Raw genomic sequence first — 12,888 nt, forward strand, 5'->3', positions numbered from 1 at the left:
AGCCTTAGGTCATGAGGACACAGCCCGAATGACAAGCCCTAAACAGGAGAGCAGTGGTATTTCTCCACCCCCATTATCCTGCACAGATCTCTGCTGCTTCTGTGGGTAGGAAGGGTCTCAACACTTCAGAGACCCAGATGGGAAAGGAGTCCAGTCAAGAATCCAAGTACAAATTGCTTTTCTAATAAAAAAGACCAGGAACTGGTCGGTCCCAACACTCTGGTTAAAAGCAGCCAGTTCCGTGCCTGTTCTCAGCTGATCCCAGTGATGGCATGCTTCCCACTGTGCTTGCTGGCAGTGAGTGAAGCATGCTGCTCTCTCTCCCCGGCTCTCTCTCTCCATGTGAGGATACAATAAGAGGGAAGGCCATCTGTCTGCAAAGCTGGAGGGCAGCTCTCAGCAGAACCCCACTGTCTTGGTATCCTGATTTTGGACTTCCAACCCCCAGAACCGGAAGAAACAATTGTTGAAAGCCACCTAGTCTACGGTCATTTTGTTACAGTAAAGAACTGACTAAAACCCCTTTGATACAATATGCAATTTATTCAACATATCTTGTATTGTCTTCCCATCCCTGTATTGCCACCTCATCTCGCTGTGTAAGGTTTGTGGTGACGAGGATGTATGTGTGCACACTGCAGTCATCCCAGTAGCTAGAACTGTATGTGCCTGGCACTTCATTGTCACTAATTTCTGAATAAACAGAGTATACTGCGGGGAGCAGGGAGGGACAAAAGCATGACGCGGGGAAAGAGACACTGTGACAAAGCATGTTTGTTGGGAATGTTGTCTTTGCCATCAGCGTTGCCTGCTTCCGGGTGTGACAGTCTAAACCTTAGCAGCACACGTTAGCATCCAGAGGGTAAGTATTAGCAACATATTTTAACATGTTCGCCAATTCCGAGGGAGAACCAGAAAGCTGCTGAGAACACACATGCACGGCAGTAAACAGCGTAAGAGTTGGCACAGACGGCCCTCATGACGGGCGGCTTCGCCAGCTAAACATTGCATGTTGTGGGAGAAGCAACTCGGCGAACAGGAAACACAGGCCTTACACAGAAAAATCCTGCCCCAGCCTTTCTTCCCTTGCACCAACTCTCGTGTTTTCCCTGGCTCACTTGCTCAAGTCTCTTCCAGGGTGATGGGAATTACCACCGAATGGGGGGAAACCCGATAGGAGCTGAAATGGGTAGAGAAGGCTGCATCTGCAATTCCAAGATCCAGACCACACTTCTCACTCCAAATTATACCATTCAGGGGAGAGTAGCCGGCTTTGTTGCTGACACCAACATGAGGAAAAGTAGGAAGGGCGAAGAGAAAAGCCAGAAGGCTGCAAGCAAGCCTTACAGGTCCTGAGAAGAAAGCTGAAAAGTAAAATCGAAGTGTATGATTTGTAAGATGTGGTACAGACTATCCCAGAGGCACAAGAATCTATTTCTTTTGTTTTTAGACAGGGTTTCACTATGAAGCCCAGGTTGGCCTCGAACTCATTGCCTTCCTGACTCAGCCTCCTGAGAACAGACGCTACAGGTGTGCATTATCATGCCTGGCTTTCCCTCTGTCCCTACAGGTCAGCTTCGTGGCACTCCTGGGTCAGTATTAGCCTTGGGCCTCTCTGGTGAGTTTATTTACTACTATGCTTACATTTCTTTTTTCAAGTTCTTTAGCTAATGATGAAGACAGGCCAAAACAAAACAAACAAACAAAACCCCCGGCTTTCTAATAGATCAAAACTTTTCGATACATTTACAGAAAGGAAGTAGCAGACTAATAAATCCTTATGTGCTACGCCAGGATAAGTGACCAAGGCATGGGTGAAGCACAATGTAAAGAATAGATGTTTTAGTGGCTGGGAGAGATGGTTCAGTCAGTAAAGTATTTACCATGCTTGGTAAGGACCCAAGTTCCAATCCCCAGACAAAGTCAAGCAGGGCTCTGGTGGGCAGAGACAAGCAGAGCCCTGGCTCACTGATAGACCAGTGTTGCCAAGTTTGTGACCCAGGCTCAAAAATAAGGTAGAGAGGAATCAAATAAGACACTGAACTTTGGCCTCCATACACAGGCACACATGTACACACGTGCATGCACGCTGTATCTCCCCCAGCTGATGTTTTGGATTAAGTTATGAGCCTAATGTCATCTTTCTGTAGTTGAATTTGCACTGTGACTGGTGATTCCGCCTGAAGAAAGAGGGCAGTCTTCAGCGGGATGAAAACAGGGTGACCCACTTTTAGTTAAATCAAGTCTGATCTCCTGGGAGTCGCTTTGTAAATTAGAATCCAAGATCTTTTCTTTTATGGGTGCCTCTGTGAGCCTCTCTCTCTCTCTCTCTCTCTCTCTCTCTCTCTCTCTCTCTCTCTGTGTGTGTGTGTGTGTGTGTGATGGATGAAAGCTTCTCCTTTAATCTCAGTCTCCAGGAGAAGGTGTGCCCAAGCTACCCAAAGCTCTGCCTGTATTGCCTAGATAGATGTGTGACAGCTCCCTTGATGTGCTGGGTTCTCTACAGGAAGTTGATTTCTAAGCAGGACTCAAGCCCCCACTCTCTTAAGCTTTGCTCTGGGCTTTCGAGATTCCAAAGAGTCTGTGCGAGGAGTGTTAAGTGGCTGAGCTAATAGACATTCACCTTGCAGTGCCCTGGGACAATCAAGATGAGTGGGGTCTCTCTGCCCTCATCCATCACTGTGCCATGGCTCCCCCAGGCTCCCTCTGGGGGCTACACAAAGCAGCTAAGAGTTCTGCAACCACAGAAAGGTAGGGAGCAGCCATGTTGCTAAGGGGTAAGGATCCCTTCTGGGAGCTTCAAGAGGATGACAAAAAGGGAGAAAAGTATTTCACCTCAGAACTCCCAAGGACACAAACCTGTGTGACAGACACCCTCTGTGCCCTTGCCTCTGGTGCATGGGAAGCATGTTCTTCCGGCGGTTAGTGAGCGTAAGTGCTTCTTCAATAGTAAGTTTATTTTAAAGAAAGGAAGGACGGAAGGAAGGAAGGAAGGAAGGAAGGAAGGAAGGAAGGAAGGAAGGAAGAGAGAGAGAGAGAAAGAAAGAAAGGAAGGAAGGAAGGAAGGAAGGAAGAAAGAAAGAAAGAAAGAAAGAAAGAAAGAAAGAAAGAAAGAAAGAAAGAAAGAAAGAAAGAACAAGGTAGAGAAGTGTCTAGAAAGATTGACATACAAAAAGCAGCAACATGTGGCTCCTTTAAGTGAGGCGATTTGAATACTTGGCTCCCCACCCCACTCTCTGTTCTAATCTCAGGCTCCAAGTTTCAGGCAGAAACCTGATCCCCTGAATTCAGACAACCTGCAGAACAGAAATACCCAGAAACCCTTGCTAGCCACTCTTGGTGAAGCCTGGGCTCTGACTTGCAGCCCTCCTGTAGTAAGGGACAGTGGCAGCAGAGGATTTTCTTTTCTTAAAGGCCATGGTAGATGTGCTCAGGTTATCACTCTGCAACAGTTTAGAAGTGACACACTCAAAATTTTGTAGGAATAAACTATGATTGGGTTGGGGGAGTTGCTCCAAGCAGCACTTGTCTGGCAAGCACATGGATCTTCAACAGGGCTGAGGCCTCCACACATTCATTTTCTTTCCCTTCTCTCCCTTCCTTCCTCCTTTCCTCCCTTCCTCCCTCCTTCCCTCCCTCCCTCCCTCCACACCCCCTTCTCGGAAAACACACACAAAGATAATTGCAGCATTTTTTTTTCTTTTTTTCGGAGCTGGGGACCGAACCCAGGGCCTTGCGCTTGCTAGGCAAGTGCTCTACCACTGAGCTAAATCCCCAACCCAGCATTTTTTTACACCTAAAATATTTCTTTCTTTTATACACTTTAGTACATGAGAACATTTAGCTTGATCATTAGTCTCCATCAGAGAAATAATGAGAAGAGGTGAGGGGGCTCTTAAAATTTAAGCTTTGTAACTTTAAGAAATGTCTTCATATTTAGGGTTTCTATGTAAAGCAGGCAGATAAGAATGTTGAATTAGGAGAATCAGTGTCAAAGGCTAGCCCAATGATGGACAAAGGCTATCCCAGTGATGGGCATTTTCATTTTGGAGACAATGAGTACGTGTTTTTACTTTGTTTCATAACTCATAGCGCCCATTAATCTTTTGTTATCCTAATCATTAAAACATTATCTTAGAATTGTAACATTCACGGGGTAGAAATCTTTTTAAAAACTATGTGGGTTACATATCAGACATTCATTAGTCTCCAATTTTTTACATTGTTTTGCAATCTTTGCAATGCAAATCGCTTGTCCTTTTAGAAGAACTCTTGAGGGCCAGGAAGCCCAGCTGGAGGGCTAGGCACCAGAGGAGCTTCCCCAGGCCACACCACACAGGAAACTTCTTGTGTGCTTGCCGGCTGGCCCTCCACTGGCCGGCATTATTTAACACTACACTGGGTCAGAACATGGCCAATAAAGCACTTGCCTAAAAATCAGGGAAGTACTCTGAAAATCAATTCATACTACGCAAAGCAGAATCCAACTTAGGGAGCCGAGCAAACAAATAGCCCTCTTTATTACACTGTTTAAAATCCTCTAGCAATTTGCTCATGGAGAATAAAACTGCTGTACCATACGCTGAAGAGCTGATAGCCTTTTAAATGCCTCGTTTTGAGCCTAGCTCTTGGAGGTTGTGATACGGGACCAATCTTCTCTTCAGATGGAAATATTTTCTTTTGGCTCCAGAGTTCATTTATTCAACATTCAGTTTTTAGTTGGAAATAAATGGCCTTCCTACTGGCTTTCCTATTGCTGTACAACGAGAATTAATGACAGGGTGGGGCATTCTTGCAGAGAGAGAGAGAGAGAGAGAGAGAGAGAGAGAGAGAGAGAGAGAGAGAGAGAGAGAGAGAGAGGAGAGAGAGAACTCTGACACAAAAATTGCCTGTGATTCGAGGAAGCAGAATCAAGGGCCAACCCAAGGATCTCTCTCTCTCTCTCTCTCTCTCTCTCTCTCTCTCTCTCTCTCTAGTTTTTCCATTGAGCTCCACCCAAATTTTATTGTACTTCCATGGCAGGAAAAATTGTCAGAAAGAAATATTTGATGCATGTGTGTTTGCAGCTCTCAATGGCATCTAGAATCCAGGGGGTCGAGTCATGCATTATGAATGAATGGGTTTCCAATGGTAACTGGGAGGCAGGGAGCTCAAACCAAGGCAGGGAGCCGGATGGGGGAAGGGTAGAATCGCACACCCTCTACCTAGGAGTAGCCAGGAAGGAACCCTGCAAATTTAATTCTTTATCTCACTATCAATATACAGGAAAAGAAATTCTTCTTGAAATAAGTCAAGACAACACTAAAATAACGACTAAAATGGATAAAAACCTAATCGGTTCACAACAGCTTCCTCCCTTCACTTGTTAATTTGATGCTTTTGTTTAGGCAAAGAGTGGGTCTTCCCCTATTTTGTAGTCAAAGAACATGCAGCATCACCAAGAAAAGGAAGCGAAAGCAGCAGGAGCAGTTATCCACCAGATATAAAGGCAAACACAGAGGACCTACCCATTTCTCCCGACAAACGGACTGGTCAGCGAGGTAAAGAAAGACACCCCCTCGAGGCTAACGCTGCAGCTCCGCGGCCATCCAAAAGAACAATGCCCATTTCTGCTACCGTCTCAAGTTTGGAAGCACCATGCAAAGAGACTGGTTAAAATTCCCTACCATGCAATGCAGCCATCATCAGAAGCCCAGCATATCTTCTGCTCTAAGTAGTGATGTGCCGGCTCATGACCAGGACAGAGGAAGAGAAAAATGGAGGAAATGAGAGAAGGCTCAGGAAAGTCGGCAGGAATGTTTCTGGGTCATTAACAAGTAGGAGACCCCCTTCCGTATTCAGACCAATCAATCTTTATCTTACAGGACATCTTTTTCTCAGCGTCTGTTGAAAAGACTGCAGCAAGCCACACTGCAGCAAGGGATTGTGGGATAGGGATGCAGCAGCGAGCTGCAAAGAGATTCGCGGGTGGCTGGCTTTCCCCTCTGAGTCAGCAGTCAGCTGTTCGCATGCTCTCGTGCAAGGCCGCCAGGCTCCATCCCTAAATCCCGACTGCAGGATTAACCCCAGGAGGCATAAGGAGCAAGCATCGCTGGCGGTGCAGACAAAACTGGTACCCACCCGAACGTGCTGCAAATCGGAAAGAAGTTTTGCTGGTCAACTAAGCCAGTGCAGAGGCAGGAAGAACAGATTTGAGAATGGATGGAAAGTTCACATTTAGAGGCGTGTTTTGAGTGGGTGTGACGGCATGGATTCGCAACGGTTAATTGAACTAAAATCTGTTTCTTTGGATGTAGCAAGTAGCTTGAAACAATACAGATTGTTTGAAATGCAAGATCAGATCCACTCCATAGCCTTTTCTACCCTCCCCACCCAATGTATCTCCCAAGAAAAGGTCTGTGTCACACAGTTCCACCAAGTCAAACAATACAAAGGACATTTCTCTGATTTTTACAGTTCTAATCATTTAGGGAAGAAAAAAAAGTTGATGGTACGTACTCTGATTCAGCGGGAAACAGACTCTGTTCTGTTTCTGGTTTCAGTTAAGGATTGAGAAACGTGATAAACTTTGCCTTTGCCCATAACTTGATTTCCTACCAAGTCATTGAATTTCCTTCAAATATTTAGAGTACAAAATGGCCAACAAGTGCCTATCAAACTGTTTAGTTCTTTATATTGTAACCAGTATTTCAGAATCAAAGCCATACATGTTAGAATGGAATTCACCAACTTCCCTCTCACTGTGGAGGCAGGCAATACTATTTGGTGCTGATCTTTGTCAGTTTCAAAGTGACAACTGACAATTCTTTATTCAAATACATGAAATTGCATATGGCTCTCATCTCAATGACTCTTATTCTTTCCTCATAGTTAAGCACTGCACTGAGGCCTTAAAGAAGCTGTGATTCCCGAGATCATCAGTGAAGGATACCTTGGTTAGTAGTGGGATGGCCAGTTGACAGTCCAGTGATGTCAACTGGTCTTGAAAATGTAGGGACATGCAATTTTGGGTGTGCTATTTTAGGACCGATAAGCTCTCAGAAACCAGGATTAACACTGAAGACTTTTCTGGAACTGGTGGGTTTGTTTGTTTGTTTGTTTGTTTGTTTGTTTTAAAGACAGGGTCTCACTCTATAGACTGGGCTGCCCTTAAACTCAGAGAGACCCACCTGCCTCTGCCTCCTGAGTGCTGGGACTAAAGGCATGCCATGTTATATACATCCAGCTGACTTTTTTCTTTTTTATAGCTTTATTGAACTATAATTCATTTTTTTAAAGGTGTATTTATTTTATGTGTACACTAGCTGTCTTCATGCACACCAGAAGAGGGCGTCAGATCTCATTACAGATGGTTGTGAGCCACCAATGGTTGCTGAGAAGTGAACTCAGGACCTCTGGAAGAGCAGTCAGTGCTCTTAACCACTGAGCCATCTCTCCAGCCCCCTTGAACTATAATTCATATACTACACATGTGTTTTTCAGCCAGGCATGGTAAGTCTCATCTGGAATCCTACCACTCAGAGGGCTAAGGCAGGAGGATTGTCATGAATTTAAAGCCAACCTTGGTCTTCATATTGAGTTCCAGGTTAACTTATGCTGCAGAGGAAAAAAATTTCTCAAAATAGCCAAAGTGCTACCTCTCCTGACAATAACAAAACACACATTTCAAAGCCTGCTAGCATATTCACAGATGTGGTCAACGATGACCACACTCAATGGCGTAAGATTCTCGATCCCTCAAATCCAAATGAAACCCTGCAGTTTTCGGCTGTCACCACCTACCTTTCCATCCCCTATAATCCTAAACAGTTTCTAATCTACTTTCTGGCTGTGTAGACTTGTAAGGAGGGGACCTTCCCCACACACAAATAGATTTCTCTGGTCTAGACTCATGACAACGGAATCATATAAAATGCACATTTTCAAAGTTCATACACAGTACATATATCAGCATTACATACCTTTATTAACAATATCTCATTGTATAGAGGTAGAATATTGTAATTATCCATTCCTTTATTTTATTTTATTTTTTTGAGACAGGGTTTCTCTGTTTAGCCCTGGCTGTCCTGGAACTCACACTGTAGATCAGGCTGGCCCCAAACTCAGAGATCTGCCTGCCTCTGCTAGAATTAAAGGCAACCCCCAGCTATAATTATCCTTTCTTATCAATTGGTGAGAACCAGGGCTATTTCTGACTTGGGGTGGCTATTAATAAAAATAAATAATAAATTTATATACAGGGTTTTACATAGATGTACGTTCTGCCTCTGAAGTTTACAATGCATTTAGGACCAATACTTAAAACCATAACTAGGTCCCCCGTACACCAGTTTACGATGTCTTGCTAAGACAGGACATTACAAAGGTATCTGACTTGCTATGGTGGAAAACAGTAAGAACTGAGGCTGCAGGTAGGGAGTGGTCCTTGGTCTTACTGCTGGGCTTTATAGTTAAAGAAGGTGCACACATTCAATCCTCCATTTCAATGAACACTCACTACTTAGTGTCTTAGGCACTGAGTAGGTACTGAGGACACAGAGAAGAGTTTAACAGGCTCTGAGCACTTATGTCACAATCAAATACAGAAGATGGATTTTAGCATCCAGGCAGACATGGAGTAAAGGAGTAAGTGCCTGACAGAAGAGGAATGGGATACACTGGGCACCCACAGGAGGGATGTGAATTCATACACACACTGAACACAACAAAGGACGGGAGGACAGCTGGCTCAAGGCACTGGGAGTCTTGGATCATTGCTGGAGCCTAGAGTGAGAGCAGGACAAATGGGAGTCATTCAGATGTAAGGTGTCCCCCAAGCAGTCATGTGTTAAAAGCTTGGTTCCCAATGTCGCAGGGCTTTGGGGAAGTGATTGAATTATGAGCACTTGGGCTGGAGAGATGGCTCAGCAGTTAAGAGCACTGGCTGCTTTTCCAAAGGTCATCAGTTCAATTCCCAGCAACCACATGGTGGCTCACAACCATCTGTAATTGGATCTGATGCCCTCTTCTGGTGTGTCAAGGACAGTGCGGTTATATACATAAATAAATCTTAGAATTGTGAGCACTTTAACTTTATTGAAGGATTAACAGCTTCATCATTTGATGGCCTTATTGAGGGTTCTGGTTATGTCTTTGATGATCTTGTCCTTCTGTCCTGTGCTCCTGCTTTCTGGCCAGCCTGTTCCACTATCCTCTTTACCATGTTGCTGTTGGGGTTGCTCTGGTGCTGCTATGTATTCAAATGCTAATTACTGGACCCCAAGATCTGGTTGCCCCCAATGAGGAGATCCTCATGTACACCAAATGATGCTATGTAACCTTGTTCCCCAAGTTAATTGGTCAATAAAACGTTAAAGCCTGTGATCAGGCTGTAGATAGAGGTAGGCAGGTTTTCAGTTACCTGCCTGAGGGTCGCAGGTAGAGACAAAAGAGGAGAAAGGATGGAGAGAAGAGGAAGGCTCCATGAGGGAGGTTTATAGCTTATGAATAAAATACCTGGATCGTGTGTCTCTTATACGGGCTAGCTAGCCAGAATATTTCATTCATTTTACATGTTGCCTTGTCTCACCCACAGCATTGGGGACAACCAAGTTTGGTTTGAAACCTCCAAAACAAACCTTCCCACACTTGAAACTGTTTCTCTCAGTTACTTGTCAGTCACTACAGACTGACTAACACAAGGCTCATAGTTTATTCCCAATCTTTTACGTGGACAGGAACACCCTTTCTGTAGATATAGCATTACATAGGTTAGCCTTATCCCAAGTATCCTTGTCACTATGGTTTTACTACTGTGGGGGTGTTGGGAGCTCAGCTGAAACCTCATGAGTATTTCTAAGGTTGCCATAGGAACATGCACCTTTGTTTTTAGAGCAAGTCCTAGCATTGAGCACAGCTGTTTGGAAGCTGAGGATTGGATTGCTGGAGGATGTGTTAGCAGGTCATGGCGTCTTTCTCTTGACACTCCCAGGCAACAGGTTCGGGTGGTGGTAGTGGCTGTTGGTATGTTTCTTCTTTCCTAGAGTCAGATGTGGGGACCTAGAGCAGTGTGGGTGTTACTATTGGCTTAGTAGAGTCTGAGGTTTAGGAAGTCACGTGCTTGGCTATAGGAGGAGCTGCTACAAAGTAGAGGAGAGCTGTACCGTAGTGCCCCTAGTGGATAACAAGGGCAGAGAGAGTAAACAGGCAATTGCAGAGAAGAACAGAGCCAGCTGATTAGAGAGGTATATGTGTCAGCGACATAATAAATATAACCAGTGAAACATGGGCAACAAGAAACCAGAGAACTGAGCAACTATCAGGGGCAATCATTACTTCATTTTTCTTGTCTTTGGCTTTCAAAGAACTCCTGTGAGAATTATTGCCCAACTCTTATGAAAGACAAATTGATTCAAACCTAGAGTTGATATTAGAACTGACCTGGTGTCTTAATATTTCTATTGCTGGGAAGAGACACCATGACCAAGGCAACTCTTCTAAAGGACAATATTTGACTGGGGCTGGCTTACAGGTTCAGAGGTTGAGTCCCTCATTATCAAGGCAGGAAGTGCAGCAGTGTCCAGGCAGGCACGGCATTGGAGGAGCTGAGAGTTCTCTATGTTCACCCAAAGGAAACCGGGGACAGACTGAATCTCTCTTTCCTCCCTAGGTGGAGTTGAACTTAGGAGCCTCAAAGCCCACACTGACACACTTCCTCTAACAAGGCTATACCTCACAAGGTCGCACCTCCTAATAGTGCCACTTCCCATGGGCAAAGTATGTTCAAACCACCACACCTAGAGTTGATATTACCACTAAATATGTGTCCAGTTCACAAATGACTGTGCCAGTTGGTGTGTTAGGCTCAGAAAAATAAATGATAGAAGGAGATCTTCTAGAAATCACCCCTGGGGGCAGGGTTCCATGCCTCAGACTCATAGTCATAGACTCATAGTGGATTGGATGCAAAGATAAGAACAGCTCTTTCTGGCCAGGACCCGACTAGAGCACCCCACCTGAAGACATGTTTTGGCGGAGTCTGTCCAGCTCAGAGTGCAACAAAATCATTGTTTTTCTTCCTCCAAACCCTGTATTTCTGTCAGTGACCTTTGAGTTCATAATACCTTACCCATGGTGACTCATGTCGAGCAGACAACAAAAGCTTGAGTCCCATAATCCTATGCAGAAAGGCATTTCTGTTGGTCCAGAATGCTGGAACTGAGGGTGCTTTCTTCAGTGGGTGCTCCTGAGCTGCCCACTGTCGTCACCCAGTGTGAGCTCGATAGTCTGCTCCTCCATAATTTGTGAATTTCATCGTCTTATTTTCTCGACTGAAAAGTGTGTTTTCCTACCTGAGTCTTTAGGGATCTTTCCCTCTCCCTAAACTGAGGGTTGACTGTGTATCGTCTGGGTCCTGGACTGTAATTTGTGGAAGCTAGGACACAGGTTCATTTAGATCGTGTGTATTTCCCCTTATACTATTTTTACTTGTAATTGTCAGTCTCTGATACTGCAGTGCTAACGCCTCACAGACTTAAAAGAAATCTTTTCATTCATAGTTCCAAAGGCCAGATATCCAAAACCGATGTGCTGAGAAGTCACAGGAGTCATCAAGGGAGCATCTTTCCTCTGGTCCCCATTCGTGTCCCGTGGCTTACAGAAGCAACACTCCAGTCATGTTACATGCTCTAACTTAACAACCTTTCTGTATGTCTCTGTCTTCACATGGCATTTTCCCCATGCCTCCTTTCTCCATGGAGAAACCAGTCACATTGGATTAGGGCCTACTCTGAGTAATGGCCTCATGGTAAATTGATTATGCAAGTAAAGATTCCATTTCCAAATGATGTATCAAGGGTTAGGGCCTCAGTGCATTTTGAAGGGAGGGGACATAACTCAACCTGTAGCATCTGTGTCAGGTAAAGGCATAACATGAAGCGAAGGCTGACGCAGGGTTGTCTGAGTGTCACCTGGGTTCCCACACACCCTTCCCTTATGATTCTAGAGCTTAAATTCAGTGAGAAGCGCTGTGTTCGCCTTGTTTGCGCTAAGCACTTGCTGCCGTGTGAGTTTGTAACACAACTAAGAAGACAGATGATTGGGCAGGAGAGATGGCTCAGCAGTTAAGAGCACTGGCAGCTCTTCCAGAGAGGTACTGAATTCAACTCCCAGCAACCACATGGTGGCTCACAACCATCTATAAAGGGGACAACCATCTACAAAGGGGTCTGATGCCCTTTTCTGGTATGCAGGTGTACATGGAGACAGAATATTTATATGTTAAAAAGACCATAAATTGGAGGAAGAGGAAGATGAGGAGGAGGAGGAGGAAGAAGAGGAGGAGGATGAGGATGAGGAAGAAGAGGAGGAAGACCACGACGACAACGAAGAAGAAGAAGGAGGAGGCAGATGATTGGTGGAAAGTGGGGTTGTGAGTTCTGTGCATCAAGGTGACTAGTTCAAAAGCAAACAGGCAAAGTGCTCTTTGGTTCTGCCATTGTTGGCTGTGTATAATTCAAACTTGAATGTCTTCTTCCCACACTTGGAATGGGATCTCCTAATACTTAGTGCTAACTCTGGGTTCCTGGTTATATCCACGCTGGGCCAGGCCATAGCTCTGTAGGTAAAGGATTTTACTTGCAAGCATGAGGACCTGACCTTTGTCCCCCAAAAACATGTTTAAAAAGACAAAACACCAGTCACAACAGCTTGTATTTGTTATCCCACTGCTAAAGAAGTCAGGAGAGCCCGACTCTCGCAGTCATCCAGCCTAGTCCTTGGCTGAGTTTCAGGGCAACAAGAATCTATCTCAAAACAAAAACCAAACCAAACCAAAACAACAAAAACAACAACAAAAAAATAAATAAAAACCCAAAAAAACATCTTAAGGGCAGCTGAGGTTGTCGA

The 12,888-nt window shown here is 44.8% G+C and overlaps 1 protein-coding gene across 15 annotated transcripts in view; it reads right to left on the reverse strand.

The window, feature by feature from the left end:
- The window catches only part of Trim2 (tripartite motif-containing 2), a 151,643-nt gene that overhangs the window by 57,667 nt on the left and 81,088 nt on the right, over window positions 1–12,888 (reverse strand). For 2 of the 15 annotated variants that reach the window (XM_087627124.1, XM_087627120.1), the window contains exon 1: window positions 5,508–5,912. Coding sequence is in view for 2 of the 5 variants with exons in the window: in NM_001108552.3 (NP_001102022.1) it covers window positions 5,667–5,669 (3 nt within the window). In the remaining 3 variants the exon portion in view is untranslated. 15 annotated transcript variants of the gene reach the window in all.

This window comes from Rattus norvegicus, chromosome 2, assembly GCF_021556685.1.
Source record: "Rattus norvegicus strain SHRSP/BbbUtx chromosome 2, alternate assembly SHRSP_T2T, whole genome shotgun sequence".
Lineage (NCBI taxonomy): Eukaryota > Metazoa > Chordata > Mammalia > Rodentia > Muridae > Rattus > Rattus norvegicus.